Genomic DNA, 16,252 nt, shown 5'->3' with positions numbered 1-16,252 from the left:
CACTCCCGCTCCTCCAAGTCCACCAACGCGTCAGGCCACTCCTCCTCCAAGTCCGGCACAGCATTAGGCCACTCCTCCTCCTCCAAGTCAAGCGTCAGGCCACTCCTCCTCCAAGTCCGGCACAGCTTCAGGCCACTCCTCCTCCTCCAACTCAGCCATGTCAGCCGTCTTCGCCGCCTCAGCAATCACGGAAGAGAGCTGCCTCAGCTATGGTGCGTAGCGGTACAAGTCGAGGTAGTACTGGAGGTACCGGCGGAGGCAAGCGATTTCAATATGGTCCAAGCCTCGCGCCTCTTCCGCAGAGGCCTTATGACAAGTCCGAGGAGGAAAGCGTAGTCATATCAAAGGCCGAGGTGGAAGCCCATTTTGCACTGAAACCGCCACCGCCGCCAAGGGAGAAAGTGCCTGTGGAAAAGATTGACCACTTCATTCGTATGGCTAGAGCACCAGCTCCCAAGCCTGTTGACACAGACTATGAGCGCCACATCAAGAAGTTAAATCGAGCACGTCTACAGAAAGAGGCGAGCTCGAGCTCGAGCAAATCAGCTGGCAAAAGGAGCGGTAAAACCGTTCCCCAGCTGGGAGAACAGGCGGCGCAATCAATCCCCCTGCTTGTTGTGCCAACAACACATGAGAGTAGGCGCACCCAATATTATTGTGGGAAAACCGTTAGCGTTCCTGGGCTGGGTGATGTGATAATAACCGAGAAGCATATTGAGCAGGCTGAAACACTCATGATCACTGTTGGACAACTCCTCGATATCGAGCCCATGTCTCCGACTAGAGAGGAGGAAATAAAACGGAAATATGTCCGGGGCCAACCTTTGGTCGAGCAAGACGAGGTCAAGAACCTCCCAACGAGAATGTATGAATTGCATCAATGGTACATGGACATTACCAAGATTTCCAACCGAGAGTCCCTCATGGTGAATGTCAAGAAGAATCATTACTACCATGAGAAAGTTGTGACCGTTGAGTATTCAGAACTATTTCAGCTATACAATCAAGACGCACTGTGGTATTATGCAGGATGAAGATTTATGAAATGAAAAAGGTGGACGCTATGGCATTGGGTTCGTTGACCCAAATACCATTAATGAATACACATGGAAATTAGATCCATATTATGAAAAAGTGTAGAGGAAAGCATGCTAGAGTTCTTCAAGCGCCTCAAATACAATGAAGATATGCTACTTCCTTACAACTTCGAGTGAGTCACACTGTCTTGTACTACAAATTCTGTTTTTGCCTACTAGCTAGCTACATGTTTTTGCTTACATATGCCCGCTTAATTAAGACATGCAAACGTGTGTGCATGCAGATTTCACTGGATCTTGTTAATCATTAAAATTGATGAAGGAACAGTTGAAGTACTAGACTCACTACTTAAGAAAGCAAGTGACTACACCATCGTGAAGGGGATAGTCAACAGGTAATTTCAATCATTATTAACTATATCTTGGCCTATTTAATTAGTTCATCATTTCCTGATAACAACTATTTAATAACTCATTTATTCATTTTCTTTGTTGGCGGGCAGGGCTTGGGCAAAGTTCATCAGGGCCACTCTAGGCCCATGGAAATAAAGTCTGAAATGGTATCGACCCCAGGTAAGTAATTAAGTAGTACTAGCTAGCTGCCATCTCTTTAATTATTATGCTTGATTAATTATTATCTGATCAAATTCCATTCTCGTAAAGGCCCTGAAGTAGGCGTCGGGGAATAATCTGTGTGCATACTACGTTTGCGAGAACATCCGCATGATGGCGTCCGAAAGGAGAAGACAGGAGTGAGTACGTTTGTCAGAACACTATTCATAATTTTTACACCATTATCGATATCTAGTCACACAACTAATAGACATGCATATTGATCTCCTTCTTAACAGTTCAAAGAGGTGCGGGAAAAGCTCCTAACAGAGGACTGCATAGAAGCAATTCAAGAGGAAATAGCGGGATTTTTGCTCGACCAGGTCATAGCTCCCAAAGGAGAATACTATTACCCGCTACCGCCCTCATGAACCACTTCCAATTGTTATCGTGCTCCGAAGGCACCAATTAGGCTAATGCCACTGGCTCCGGAGGCACCAATTAGGAGAAATTGTATATATGATGTGTGAATTAATTAATGGTGGTTGTGACACATTCGATGATATATATATATATATATATATATATATATATATATATATATATATAATGATCGGTTCTACTAGAAATTGTATTTATATATATGCATAACGTGTACAATATGTAGTATCGTAAAATACCAGCAAATGAAAAAGAATTAAATGAAAAACACAAAATTAAATGAAAAAGAAATCATAAACCCAAACCCCCCCAACCTTTTAATACCGGTTGATGACACCAGCCGATACTAAAGGGCTCCCTACCCCCGAAGCTGGCTCGTACCACGTGATTGCCCTTTAGCACCGTTTCGTGCTAAACTGGTACTAAAGGGGGGGCCTTTAGTGCCTACACATTAGCACCGATTATCAAACCGGCATTAAAGGGCCTTACGAACCAATGCTATTGCCCGGTTCTGCACTAGTGTAGCCATGCAAGCCAATTTACCGCTGGCTGGGAACGCAAACGACTCACGTCATCTGCCCTGTCGGCGTTGACGGGGTGCGCGCATGCCGTCGAGCACCGGAACGCCATGGACGTCGAGCCGTGCGTGTTCCACCGCTCGGCACGCGTTGTTCATGCGCTCGGCATCCTCTAACATGGGCACATTGTCCAAGTGCACGCGTTGTTCATGCGCTCAGCATGCACGTTGTGATAATGCCGCTAAGGCTGAGCACTTGGACAACGTGCATGCTGAGCGCATGAACAACCGGCATTATCTAACATGGGCACATCCTCTAAAGCATGGGAACGCCATGGACACCAGGTCGTACGTGTTTGACCGCTCAGGCGCTCAGCATGCACGTTGTCCAAGTGCTCGTCGCCCATAGGCTCGGCATCTAGCTAGCTTTTCACACGAGCATCCAAAGCCAATTTTGTTGTGTACGTCAAGCCCGAGTGCCACGGCACCTGCACCCCTTCCGGTGCCAGCCGCATGACCGGGACGGTGAGCATGGCGAGGGCCAACATCCCATGAGCCAGGCCAGCACGGACGAGCGTGTACACAGCATACAATGCGGTTGCTGCTCGTGACGTGGCAGTGTAATTCTGATGACATGTCAATTTTTTGTTCAAAACTGAGTCTAAGTCGGACGAAAACCACTTAAAATGGTATGAGGGGTTAAACTTATCCGGTTTTATATATTGAGGGACTATGGTCAATTTTGAAGTTGAGGGACTATTTATATACTTTCAAGAGAGTCGGGGGACGAAAAATATATTTATCCCTTAATAGTATATGGCTGCATGCATCGTTCTGATGCACATGCCAAGGGTCATCCTTATTTTAAATAAATATTGCATAATTCAAACTTACAGTTTGCCCCACATATTACATCACTAGAGTTCATACGAAAACATAGTTCATACTAGCATAAATGAAATTAAAGCTAAATCTAAGGAGCATCATCATCACCGGGTGCCTTGACGTGGAGGTGGTACTCTATGAGCGAGTTGGAGAGGACGAACGCCATGTCGTACTCCTCCTTCAACACCACCATCTGCGCCGCTGCAGCTTCGTCTTCAGCGGCGGCCGCCTCCTTCGCGTCGAACCATGCGCGCTCCGCCGCCCGAAGTCGCTGGATCGCTAGCGAGAAGATCCGGTCGAGGCGGTCGAAGTTGCTCCATGGCCACCGGCCGGAGCTGCGGGCGCACCGCGCTTCCGTGCTTGCTCCTTGCGCCAATCCTCCACCGGCGGGAGGAGGGAGGAGCTCCCGGCCTCATCGTCACTGCGGCGCTTGCGAGGCGGCTCGCCACCGTGGCCACCGAGCCCCCCTCGGCCACCCCTCCCGCCACCCGTGCATGACATTGGGGCTCTATTCCGGTGGCTATGGGCGCCGCAAAACGTTGCCGGTGGGAAGGGGATTTCTCGCCGGAGATGTAGGATTGCGGCAGAGCGAAATAGGGGAAATGAAGGACGCAAACCCTAAAACAGCCTCCCTATGGTATATATTGTGGATTCAGGGGCGGTTTACAGGCCTCCCGTAAAAATTTTACGGACCGGCCAGTTTTACAGCTCACTTGCTACTGCAAGCTTCTCACTGTGCTGCTTTGTTTTCGAGGATATATTAGAGCAACTCCAACGCAAGGACCCAAACGGACACCGATTTTGTCCGTTTCATGTCCGTTTGGGTCACCTGTCCGCCTAGTGGACATGGGGCGGACAAGCCTTGTATCCAACGCACGTCGACCCAAACTCTTCGCGCCGCCCGCCCCCTCCTCTCTCCCTCGCGCCGCCCGCCCCCTCCTCTCTCCCTCGCGCCGCCCGCCTCCTCCTCTCTCCCTCGCGCCGCCCGCCCCCTCCTCTCTCCCTCGCGCCGCCCGCCCCCTCCTCTCTCCCTCGCGCCGCCCGCCTCCTCCTCTCTCCCTCGCGCCGCCCGCCCCCTCCTCTCTCCCTCGCGCCACCCGCCCCCTTCTCTCTCCCTCGCGCCGCCCCTCCTCTCCTCCTCGCGGATCCCCTCCCCCACGAGATTTTTCTCTGCTCGCGCCTCTGCTGCAGCCACCCTCTGCTCGCGCCGCCGTCCGGGCCTTGAGCCCCAGCAGGAGCGCGCAGAGGAGCCCTGCGCCGGTGGCCTCGCTGGTGCATGGAGGAGCGGCCGAGCGCGCCGTAGCGACCTGCTCCGGTGGCCTCGCGGCGGCGCGGAGGAACGGCCGAGCGGGCGTCGGCGACCTGTGCCGACGGCCTAGCTGCGGCGCGGAGGAGCGGCCGAGCACGCATCGGCGACCTGCGTCGGTGGCCTTGCTGCGGTGCGGAGGAGCGGCCGAGCGCGCGGTGGAGACCAGCACCGGTGGCCTTGCTGCGGGCATTGCAGTCGCTGAATATGGGACCAGGGGCGGACACGAGCGGGCGACAGCGGTGGACGAGAGCGTCCGCTTCCGTCCGCTTCGTACCCATTTGTTCCCAGATTTGGGTCAGGGTTGGGTCGGGGACGGACAGCAGGCGGACACGGACGTCCGTTTGGGTCGCCCCGTTGGGCCAAGTTTTCTGTCCGGATGACCCAAACGGACAAAATGGGTCCTCCCATTAGAGTTGCGCTTACATCCCTGTCTGAGGAAACGCACAAAAAGTTGGATTGGCTGGACAGTAAAGTAAAGGGGTATGGATGTATTTACGAGTACAAGAGATTTTCATTACATGACGTGAGAAGTACCAAGTAGTTCAAAGCACCACAGTGAGAAGCCTGCAGTAGCCATTGAACTGCCAAGTACTGCATTCAGGGTCATGATGAAACTCCAAGCTTGCGGTAATTATCAGCTTATATTCAAGACTCAAGGTGATTCCATTATTTCACAGATGGCATGTGCTGTTGTGTAGACAATTGGTCATGTTTAGCGTATAACTGAATGAATACTGACCGAAAGAGAGTTTCCTGGACAGTGCAACTGTCGCAGATTCGATCAGGGAAAGTGATAGTATTTGTGAATCCGAAATGAGGCTCCTCATAGGTCAAGATGACAAGCGCATCTGCATTTCTTGGTGGTTAAGTAGAAAGGTAAAATTTTGTAGCTTCATACTTCTATATTTTAGTCTGCCAAAAACAGTAGGGTGTTGTTCATTTGCTTTGCTGGGGCATAAATAAATTGTAACTGTAGAGTATCGTCTCATATACGTTTCATATGCAAAGTCTGCAATTCTAGGGTCCTCAAATGTTAAAATTAGCAGTGAGCCGATAATCCATAGTCATTCCTTTGTAAGATGTAAGATGGGCAGGCCAGTTTGCTGCTGACTAATAATTTGGATATCGCAGTACGTTGAAAGCTAGCTGGTAGTCATCATAATTCATACCTTCATAGTCTGACAGATTTTGAACATTTCTCCTCAAGTTTATTTAAGAAATCTTAAGGCATTCTCTCTTTTTTCGCGGGAAGAAATCTCAAGGTATTCTTGGCAAAGTTCTGACTAAATGCAATTGGATCAGCAAACATAACCTCACTTAAGTTGTACTATACCTTCATGCTTCATCTATCTAGCCAGTCAACGCTGCTTCGCTAAGTTTTTTGATTCGCATATGTTGCATGGCGATGACAGAACAAAACATCACATGTTTTTGCATATCTTGTTGCTTGCCATTGGCACATGCGCCCACCACAGATTACAACCTAGCATGAAGATGAACCCAAGGCATGGCACTGGAGCAAAATGCAGGTGAAAATCCCTGAAAACTCTGGTAAATAGATGTAAAAATTTCGACAGGTTGTCCATGTGTTCTTCTCTGGTAGCAACACATTGCGTTTGACAATTTCAGAATACAAACATTCAGTTTGTACATCCATCGTCACTGTGTTCTCTGAACTTTGAAATATGCTTTGGCGAACACACTCCAGAGAGGTCCTCCGTCCAATCATCACTCTGTCTCCCTATGCTCCCCCTCCGTCAACCGCGCCGGCGCGTCACGCTCCAAGAACTCCTTCACCGCGGAAGGGAATGCAATGGCTGCTCTACCCTCGAGGCCTTCTCCATCCAAGGACCACGAGGCCTTGGCGAGCAGGAGGTGCGCCAGCCTCGCGGGCTCCCTGCACCCGCCGCCATCGCCGTAGTAATGCTGGATCCAGCCGTCCACCCTCCTCTTCTTCCTTTCGCACTTGGGCCCGACCACTCCGACGACCTTCGCCATGAACCCGTCGCCGCCGCTGCAGTCGCACCCGCCGCTGTCTCGTCCGTCGTCGCCGATCCATGGCGACGGCGACAGGCCCAGAAGGGCCATCAGCCGCGCTATGTCCGCCCCGCTATCGTCGTCGCCGTCATCGGAGTCTTGTTGGGGCTCCTGCACGCGCGCTTCATCTTTGGAGAGGGTGAGGAAGTCCAGCGCCGCGTCGCTGCTCTCCCCGCCGGCGCCGCCGCGGTCGGTGGCCGTGGCCGTCGACGCGCCGAGGAAGAGCGGGGATGCGGTCATGGTGTCAGAGAACAGCGGCGGCGCGACGGGCTGTCGAGGCGCCGGCGGCTGCTCCTCCGCCGCCAACCGGTCTTCCACCTGAGGAGGAAATCGTCATTCGTCAGAAGGGGGAGGCGGTGCGGCGGGGCCGTGAGGGGTTAAAGCTGTGGATTGGGTACCTGCTTGAGGGACGCGAAGAAGCAGGTGTGCCGCGAAAAGGGCTGCATCGTGTGGTGTCGCGGCCGCCGCCGGCAGGATGCAATGCGCCTCGCGCGGGTCGTCCGTGTGGAGAAGATTTGGTGCATCGATAATAATTGATGCTGCATTGGGCACATATATATACACTAGCAAAAGAACCCGTGCGTTGCAACGGGAGAGAAAAACATAACACACGCTCTTAACTCGACAACCATCACTCAAGATCACAATAGGTCCATCTCCTTTATTTTTGCGAGGCATCATATTTGTGTTGCCGCTTATCCTCCTTCTCATCCTCGCCGGCGATGGCCTCGTGTTCACACAAAACAACAAAAAACGTGTGTTGAATATGGTTAATCCTAAGGCGTCTCTCTCTCCCTCTCTCCTCCCTCTCCCTCTCTCTCTCTCTCTCTCTCTCTCTCGCTCGCTCGCTTTCTCTCACTCTCGCGATGAGAAATCTGTTGTTTTTCCCTGCGCAATTTTTTAAAGGTATGCATGTGTTGTTATCAATGTTATCTTTTCCCTATATGGTTACAGTGAGGTGTTTATTTGCAATCTGGATCACCGCCGGTATGAGAAAAAGGATCTTGCGCTATAAATTATAAGTTTGTTTTCATAACAATATTTTAAGAATATTTAACAGGTAAAATTAACATCATATTTAGATTCCACACATTTTTTTAGTAAAATTTCATATATAATATGTTAAAATTGAAGTTACGGTTTAAAAGATACAGATAATTTAGAAAATCATTTGGTTTCACTCAAATATATTCGAAAATAATATTTAAAAATACTTAACAGGTAAAAATAATCTCATATTTTTATTCTACATATTTTTCTAACCAAATTTCATATATAACATGTTCAAATCAGAGTTACGGTTAAAAGATATAGATGATTTTAAAAAGCATTTGTTTGTCTTAAATATGATCCGCGGATGAACCTAAAACATTAGGAGGTTTTTCGAAAAATGTAAAATAACGGTTCGGGTGTGACTTAAATCCGGGCGGCGGGTTGAATTCTTTGAAATAGAGAGACTTTTCTGAAAAATGCCATAACGGACGAAAGAAACCCAATTTGCTTTGCAAAAGAGCCCCTCCTCTGTTTTGCGCTGACCATTCGTTATGCACTTGTATGAACCGAGATTAACAATGCATCAAAACAATTTATTTTGTATTTATTTTTATTGGCCGTGCAAGCATATATGGTTTCACTGTGTATGCTCTAACCTGTGTGTATATATATTAGTCCAAGTGTACAACATTGCCTAATTCTTATCCATCCACGTATGCTCTAACCTTAAAAAAAAGACTATAAAAACATCCACGCAAGGATCCAGAATGCACTTTATTTAAAAACAGTCGATGTATGCTGTGCCACGTTAGCCAGCTAACACGTTGGCTGGCTAGAAGAAACCAGCCAGCTCGCTGGCGCTCGCTTCCAGCCTTTTCTTTCGGTCGCTCGCTCGCAGCCTTTTCTTTTTTCGCTCGCTCGCTCGCAGCCTTATCTCCTCTGTTTTCTTTTCTCTTCTGCGAGGCTCTCGATGAAACATCCCGACCTCGCCCCCATCCAGACACCGAGCTCTCACTGGATGTACCGTCGTTGCCGCTTGAGCCCACACACCGTCGCCGGGATTTCGCCCCGCCTCCTCCTCCCCCTCCCCCACCAAGCTCGAGAGCAGCGGCAGGATCACCCCGTCCTTTCCCTCCGCGCGGGAGGTTCTGGCAGAGCATCGGCCGGGGCGGCGGCGGTCTTCTCTTCGGCACATAGGGAGCCGAGCCGGGGCGGCGTCCCCGTGCCGTGTTGGTGGAGCCCCTCCTCCCGATGGGTGGCTGGTGGCTCCGTTGCTCGCAGCAGCCCCCATCGCTCGCCGGATCTGGCGGCCGGCCAGCACGCGCGGGGACTTGGTTGGGCCCGTTGCCGGCGAGCACAAGTCGCTGCCGTCCGCCGCTTCCTCATCTTTTGTCGTGCCTTGCGCCACCTAGCGCTCCCCCTTCGCCCCCTGCTGCTTGCCATGTAGGCGCCATAGCCATCGCTCCCTTGCCTCGCGCGTCACCGTCGCCTCGGTCCGACACCTCCAACTCCAAGCCACCGGTCGACGAGTGACACAATGCCACCCCACCACACCACCACGAGCGCTACTGGCCCAGCGGGGCCAGTGTTGCTCCCCTCCGGCCTCTCTTTTGAGGTCAACCCTGAGCCTCCTTTGTCCCGCGGCTCCACCTCCGTTCCCGTCCACCATGGCCTCTCCGTCTCGATTCGTCCGTCGCGAGATCCACGAATAGTTTGCCAGATCCACTTAATATGTACTGCGGGTTGATTTTGCGGAAACCGAGGGGCTTTTTCGCAAAACGCCAGCGACGACGGACGAGCAGAAGCACTCCGTGCTTTATTAGTAGGGAATACATATATATATACTAGCACATATGCCCGTGTGTTGCAACGGGAGAAAAAAAAATACTAATCATGGCTGTCCAAGCATCTTCATACCAAATAATCAATGCTATTTCTATTGGGCATCACAGAATACATGGGCTGTGACAATTTTAAATTGTACAATGTTTTCTGCTGATCATATAAATCATGGATCAAGTTGGAGGCTTGCAAGTGATGATAACTTGCAAAACTCTTCTGGGTGACTCCTCTTCTAGTTGGGAATCTTGTTGCAATCATGTATCCGACCACAACACATACGCTGTAAAATAAAGAAAACCATGTTCATCCATCCTATTGCAGAGTGAACAACAGCATTCTGCAACTCGGCAAGAAGACTGAGGCGTTACAACTCTCTCTGCCGAAACATTACATAGAGACTGATTATGAACACAAGCAACACTACCGTCATATGAAGAATCACTCACAACGAAAATGGAGCTGACATATTTGTCCTCAAGCCAGCTTCCCACAAAGCAAATACAGGATGTAGTGCAAAATACAATGTTCCGTCGCGGCTCTCGGTTCCTCAATTACAGTATCTCAGGGAAAAATAAGGTTCCTACACATTTTGTAGTGATAAAAGAATTGTTGGGAGAGTAATAGTACCATTTGTTGAAATTCTCCCTGCAAGGAGAGCAGAGTCTGGCTCCTAAGATCGACTAAGTACCCTTCTCCGTAATGGAACATGCAGTAGCTGAAAGAACCACCTCAAGATGATTGGTCTCCTTGCAGACCATGCTTCTCCTCGAGCTGGATGCTTCATCTGATTGTTCAATCCATTTTCCTTGATGCTTCATCTGATTGTTCCCTATTTGTTTCTTCCCTTCCTTATTTCCCTGTTAAGGGAACTCAATTCTTAAACTTATTTCTCGCTGTTGGCTTATTGATGATTCCGAAGACTGCTTGTTGACACCTAGGAAATTCAAAGGCATAAGGAAATTAAGAGGATTGGGTGTAAAGGGGCGAGGTGGGACTATTTAATAGAAGGAACAACCATCATTTCCACAAAAAACACTGGGCTAGCTTAGTTGGTTGTGGCAATAGGTATGCGACACGGAGATGGCTTCGTGGGGCGGGTGTTTTTGCCCAAGAAAATTGAGCGAGGGAGGGTAGGTGAACAGATCAAAAATACCATCAAGTCAAGTTGGTCTTTGCTGCAGCTAGTTGCACCAAGAGTTGCTCTATTACATGTACTGATGCGCGGTAAAAGGATTTAGATTCTCTAATGTTATTGTCTAAAACCAACAAGGAATAATAAAAATAATATTTGATCAAGGATGATGCAGCTCCTTCAGCAAATTTTCGTGAAGTTCTGTTACCTGGTATAACATGTTTACTATTTGTATTATCACAGCTAACCACTAATGCGCACCTTCAACCAAATAACTACAGAGATGTACAGTGGAACCATTTAGTACCTGTGACCACGACGGCGATCTTTTTTTGCTGGAACTGTTCTTTTTTTTTTGCTGGGGCCGGCCAACTTTTTTGCTGGAAACATAAATTTGTTCTGTTGGCAAAAAATATAAATAGAGCATTAACTAACAGCAAGGCTATTGGATTTTGAAACCACAATAGTGAAATAAATAGGTAGAAATTCAGAAGAACTACTGCTATTTAGAACTGTAGTTGTTTAAGTCTGATATTAAAAAGACCAGTGTCTAAGAGTCAAACTACCTAACTGTGGTATTAAGCACGACAATCAAATGTTAAAAAGATCAGCTTTGTGGTACGTCGTAACTAAACATATTCTGAAATCTGCATCCACGGGGAGATAAAAGTCGCTAGCTAGCACAACACATAATCTTTTTGACATCTAAAGGACCAGCAGAGTAGCACATCACTGTTATACCTTAATAGTAACTGTTAAGAGAAGGAACAAATCTCGCTGGGAGACACCAGATACCATCACAACTTTGAACCTGCCACAAGGGATATCTCCCACGACGTGCCTCTTAAGACCAAATTCAGCAATCAACACCTCGTCAATTTGCTCTACGAAGTTCAGGCAACCATCATTAGGCACAAAGTCAGCAATCTTCTCCCGTTCTTCATCAGGTGGTGGACACAAGCACACTTAAGGATGACCGAGCTAGGTTGCTTGGCCTCAATAGTGGATACCACACCTGGGTAGCGTGTTGGTCAAGTACTTGCAGATGCTATTGCCGTCGCTCGCGCTCGAACATAGGGTTCGTGGGATTCCCGGTGGTATGTGTGCGTGACCTTGTCGGAATGGGGGTGCAGCAAAAAAACTGATTCCAATCCACACCTCTTTTAGATAATAGCACAAAAGATGGGAGAAGTTACAACATAAGTACATGATGAAGGTTGATTTATTATCTCAAAAAGATAATATGGTTGGTCCATAGAGATTTAGCTATCCTTAAACATAGGCTTAAAAACTGCATTAAATTTTTATGCAGCGATGACAGATGAATAGGGGGCACATGGGATACTGACCTGATACTTCAGAGAAGAATGGTCAACAGTTAGCATTAGAGGATGTCAATTCTTGTTGCGCTTCATTCAGAGATATGTGCCTCGCATCATGTCATACATAACCAGAGGTCCTTTTTCTGTCTAACCAATCTTCCATCATGACAGAGATATGCCAATGACAGTTTTCCGATACCTGACTTTTAGACGTAATGGAGGCACAATTACAATATCTATTCTTCATATAAAAAACAGAGGGCTTGATGATCCTTATTGAAGATCTGAAAACAACTGAAGATATTGTTTGTATAGAAATCAACAATTATATGTCCAATTAGTTGTTGCCAGCAACCAATTGGTGAATCAAATAACAACGATTTGGAGCCTGAATTAAAGGAATTGGTTCAGTTAAATCTTGAGTCGATGCCTAGGTTGTTACCTGACGAAAACATCATGCTGCCCCTGCCACCGGCCCAACAACTTGAACCCCGTCCTTCTCTGCATCAAGACAAGCCATAACGCCAGTCAAAGATCTAGCTTGTGAACTCTGCCACCATGCGCTCGCTGTATGGCGCCACCATGCATGTGAATTTCAGCAATTTTGTTTTGAGTAGAACAGATCACTCTTCTTATTTTGCAATTCCTTTTTATAAGCTGTATATAAGAGCAACCATACTGTGCTTTTCTATTTAAAAATTGAAAAAAAGTCATCTCTTATAGGCATAACAAAAAAAAGTGGAGGGCACCGTGAACATCAAATTTGTATATTAGCACATCTCACGGGAAATATTTTGCTAATTCATGAATTAATACACATGCATTAGCCATCACATTAGCAAGTCTATAGATACATGCCACTCTGTAGCTGAGAATCAATTAGAGATTGAAAGCAAGATCTGTTTTCGGTGGCCGCTGTGCATCAATTGAGGAACTTTTTGTGGCTGCTCTCCATCGAATAGCAATTGAATCTCAATACCAATTAGAGAAGGGAGAGGTCGCAATGCTTATTAGAGAAGGGAGAGGAACTTACAGTAGCTACTCTGCATCAAATGTGCCGATGCAACACATGATGTTTCCTTACCTAGGGACTTGTCCCTTCAGCCGGCGTCCAACGGCAGCAGTAGCACCACCGGTGCTCCAATCCAGCCCCGCAGGATCCCGCCACCTCTTCCTTCGCTTATTCCTCCCGGCTCTCTCTCTGACCGCACGCAGTGCAGCCGCCGTGCACCTCGCCCCCCCCCCCCACCCCACGCGGGAGACGGGACCTCCCCGCCGTTCCTCGCGCCCTCTCCTTCTCCCTGCCTCTCCTCCTTTATATCTTCCCTTACCTCTGTCTTTCTCACAGGTGCAGCGCCGCCGTCGCCATGGAGAGACCCCGCCGGAGAATATGTCGGCCAGCATGGCGAACACCTCGAAGATGAGCCCCGTGCCGTCGGCGCCCGTCAGTTCAAGCACGGTGGTCGTGGCCGCCGGCGGCGACGCCGTTTGTTCGCACGGAGAGGCGAGGTCGAGGAGAAGGTCGGGGTTGCGGAGAATATGTCGGCCAGCATGGCGAACACCTCGAAGATGAGCCCCGTGCCGTCGGCGCCCGTCAGTTCAAGCACGGTGGCCGTGGCCGTCGGCGGCGACGCCGTTTGTTCGCACGGAGAGGCGAGGTCGAGGAGAAGGTCGGGGTTGCGGAGGATGGCGGCGCGGCGCCTCGGGGTGGCGCGCGGAGAGGTGCAACGGTCGTTGCCTGTGGTCGCCGGCGACGGGGATCGGGCGCCAGCGCACGACCGAATGGGCGTAGTCGCCGGCGCATAGTGGATAAAAGGAAGGAAAGGACTGCGGACTGAATTGAAATTCTTATAGGGTTGTTTTTGTAAACGTGAAACGTTTTTTCTGGGTGCCACTAAAACAGGGACGGCGGGTTGATTTCCTGTGAACCGAGGGGCTTTCTTGCGTTTTTTCTGGGTGCCACTAAAACAGGGACGGCGGGTTGATTTCCTGTGAACCGAGGGGCTTTCTTGCAAAACAACGACGACGTACGACCAGAAGCAATAACTGGTTTATTAGTAGGTATAGATATAGAGGTATATATATATATATATATATATATATATATATATATATATATATATAGGTACAAGGGGTGCGACCAGTGTCTTGTCTTTCAAGATACAAGTACATACAGGAGGAGAGACACTACTGGTGCGGCATACAAAACCCAGATCTACGTACATGTACACATATTCAACCCCACCTCCCCTCCCCCGCCCCCACAGTCGAAGCGTCGCCGGTGACGCAGAGACTGGATCGAAAGCCCTCAAACGTCGAAGTGGGTAGTCCCTTCGTCGTGACATCGGCGAACTGCTGATCGGTGGACACATGGAGAACTCGAACACGACCAAGTGCGATGTGCTCCCTGACGAAGTGAATGTCGAGCTCAATATGCTTCGTCCGTCGGTGATGGACAGGGTTGGCAGCAAGATACACCGCGGAGACATTGTCACAGTAAACAAGCGTCGCCTTGGTAACCTCGCATAGCAACTCCTGAAGTAGCTGTCGTAGCCAAGAGCACTCCGCGACGGCGTTGGCCACAGCCCGGTACTCGGCCTCGGCGCTCGATCGTGAGACCGTGGGTTGTCGTTTAGACGACCACGAAATCAGAGAGGGCCTGAGATAGACATAGTAGCCGGAAGTGGGGCGGCGAGTGTCGGGACACCCAACCCAGTCGGCGTCGGAGTAGGCGACAAGGCTGGTGTCAGGTGATGCCGTCAGGATGAGACCCATAGCTGTGGTGCCATGTATGTACCGAAGAATACGTTTCACCAGAGCCCAATGAGTATCACGAGGAGTATGCATATGAAGGCACACCTGCTGGACAACGTACTGAATGTCCGGACGCGTCAGCGTGAGGTACTGAAGGGCACTGACGATGGAGCACTAGAAGGGAGTGTCGGACGCCAGAGAACCCTCGACGGTGGACACCTTAGCCTTCGTGTCGACAGGCGTAGGAGCGGGCTTGCAGTTAAGCATGCTCGCTCTCTCCAGAAGCTCGGAGGCGTACTTCTGCTGGTGCAGAAAGAAGCCAGTGGCCCGCCGCACAACCTCGATGCCGAGGAAGTAGTGGAGAGCCACCAAGTCCTTGAGGGCGAATTCGGTGCCGAGGCGAGCTGTGATCTGCTGAAGGAGCGCTGGCGAGGAGGCAGTCAGGATGATGTCGTCGACGTATAGGAGGAGGTACGCGGTGGCGGGGCCCTGGTGATAAACAAACAGGGAGGCATCGGACCGTGTGGACCGGAACCCCTGCTGCTGAAGGAAGGCCGCGATCCGCTGGTACCAGGCCCGATGCGCCTACTTCAACCCGTAAAGAGAACGGGAGAGCAAGCACACGTGGTCCGGATAGTCGGTGTCGACGAAACCAGTAGGTTGCTGACATAACACCTGCTCGTCGAGATGGCCATGCAAGAAAGCATTAGACACATCGAGCTGGTGGACTGGCCAGGCGCGAGAAACAGCGAGCTGGAGAACAGCACGAATCGTGCCCGGTTTGACAACCGGGGCGAAGGTGTCGGTGAAGTCGACGCCGGCACGCTGGCGAAAGCCGCGCACGACCCAACGCGCCTTGTAGCGCTCAAGGGAACCGTCGGGGCGAGTCTTGTGGCGGAAAACCCACTTGCCAGTGATGATGTTGGCACAAGGAGGCCGCGGGACAAGCTGCCACGTACGGTTGCGCTGCAGGGCGTCGAACTCCCCATGCATCGCAGCAAGCCAGTTCGGATCCCGAAGGGCTGTGCGAACGGAGGTGGGAAGCGGGGACGGGGCCGAGGTGGACGCAGCACACGCATACGCATCAGAGGTGTAGCGCGTGCTAGGACGAAACGTCCCATTCCGAGTCCGAATGACCACACCGGTGAGAGGTGCAGCGGCAGCCGGCGGAGCCGAGAGGGGGACCGGCGAGGATGAGCTCGAGCCGGTCTCCGGATCGGCCCAAGGGGCCAGGGCGTTGGGGGCGGACGGCGGGGTCACGGCGCCAGGGGCAGCCGAGGGGGCAGCTGCGGCGGCGGGGGCCGCGGCGACAGGGGTGACCAAGGGGGCCGCGGTGACGGGGGCCGCCAAGGGTGCCGTGCCGACAGGCGCGGCTAAGGGGGCCGCCGGCGCCTGGAGCGTGGGCAGGGCCAAGCCCGGTGCACGGCGGTG

General features: G+C 50.5%; 1 protein-coding gene and 1 long non-coding RNA gene across 12 annotated transcripts; both read right to left on the bottom strand.

Moving 5' to 3' along the window:
* Positions 1-6,136: 6,136 nt before the first annotated feature.
* On the bottom strand, positions 6,137-7,306 carry LOC123058226 (uncharacterized). Its single transcript, XM_044481023.1, has 2 exons — positions 7,177-7,306; positions 6,137-7,096 (listed from the first exon to the last, which is right to left on the bottom strand). Exons 1-2 carry the CDS (start codon positions 7,300-7,302, stop codon positions 6,470-6,472), a joined length of 753 nt encoding a protein of 250 aa, XP_044336958.1. The 5' UTR covers positions 7,303-7,306; the 3' UTR covers positions 6,137-6,469.
* A 3,112-nt stretch (positions 7,307-10,418) lies between these two features.
* On the bottom strand, positions 10,419-13,303 carry LOC123060902 (uncharacterized). Of its 11 annotated transcripts, none has more exons than XR_006428249.1 (6): positions 13,101-13,303; positions 12,510-12,568; positions 12,095-12,361; positions 11,487-11,905; positions 11,053-11,144; positions 10,419-10,547 (listed from the first exon to the last, which is right to left on the bottom strand). It is a non-coding gene; the product is annotated as an uncharacterized lncRNA (long non-coding RNA). The 11 variants fall into 11 exon arrangements; XR_006428250.1 differs by having other exon boundaries at positions 12,095-12,351; positions 13,101-13,290; XR_006428252.1 differs by having other exon boundaries at positions 13,152-13,283.
* Between the last annotated feature and the right edge of the window lie 2,949 nt (positions 13,304-16,252).

The sequence above is a fragment of the Triticum aestivum genome, chromosome 3A (assembly GCF_018294505.1).
Source record: "Triticum aestivum cultivar Chinese Spring chromosome 3A, IWGSC CS RefSeq v2.1, whole genome shotgun sequence".
NCBI lineage: Eukaryota > Viridiplantae > Streptophyta > Magnoliopsida > Poales > Poaceae > Triticum > Triticum aestivum.
Note: the sequence above shows the minus strand (reverse complement) of the source record. Positions and strands in the feature narration are given on the sequence as shown.

Coding starts and splice junctions, on each gene's coding strand:
- LOC123058226 (XM_044481023.1), bottom strand. CDS start 7,302: ATGCACCAAATCTTCTCCACACGGACGACCCGCGCGAGGCGCATTGCA. Junction 7,097..7,176: donor TCTTCGCGTCCCTCAAGCAG/GTACCCAATCCA, acceptor TTTCCTCCTCAG/GTGGAAGACCGGTTGGCGGC.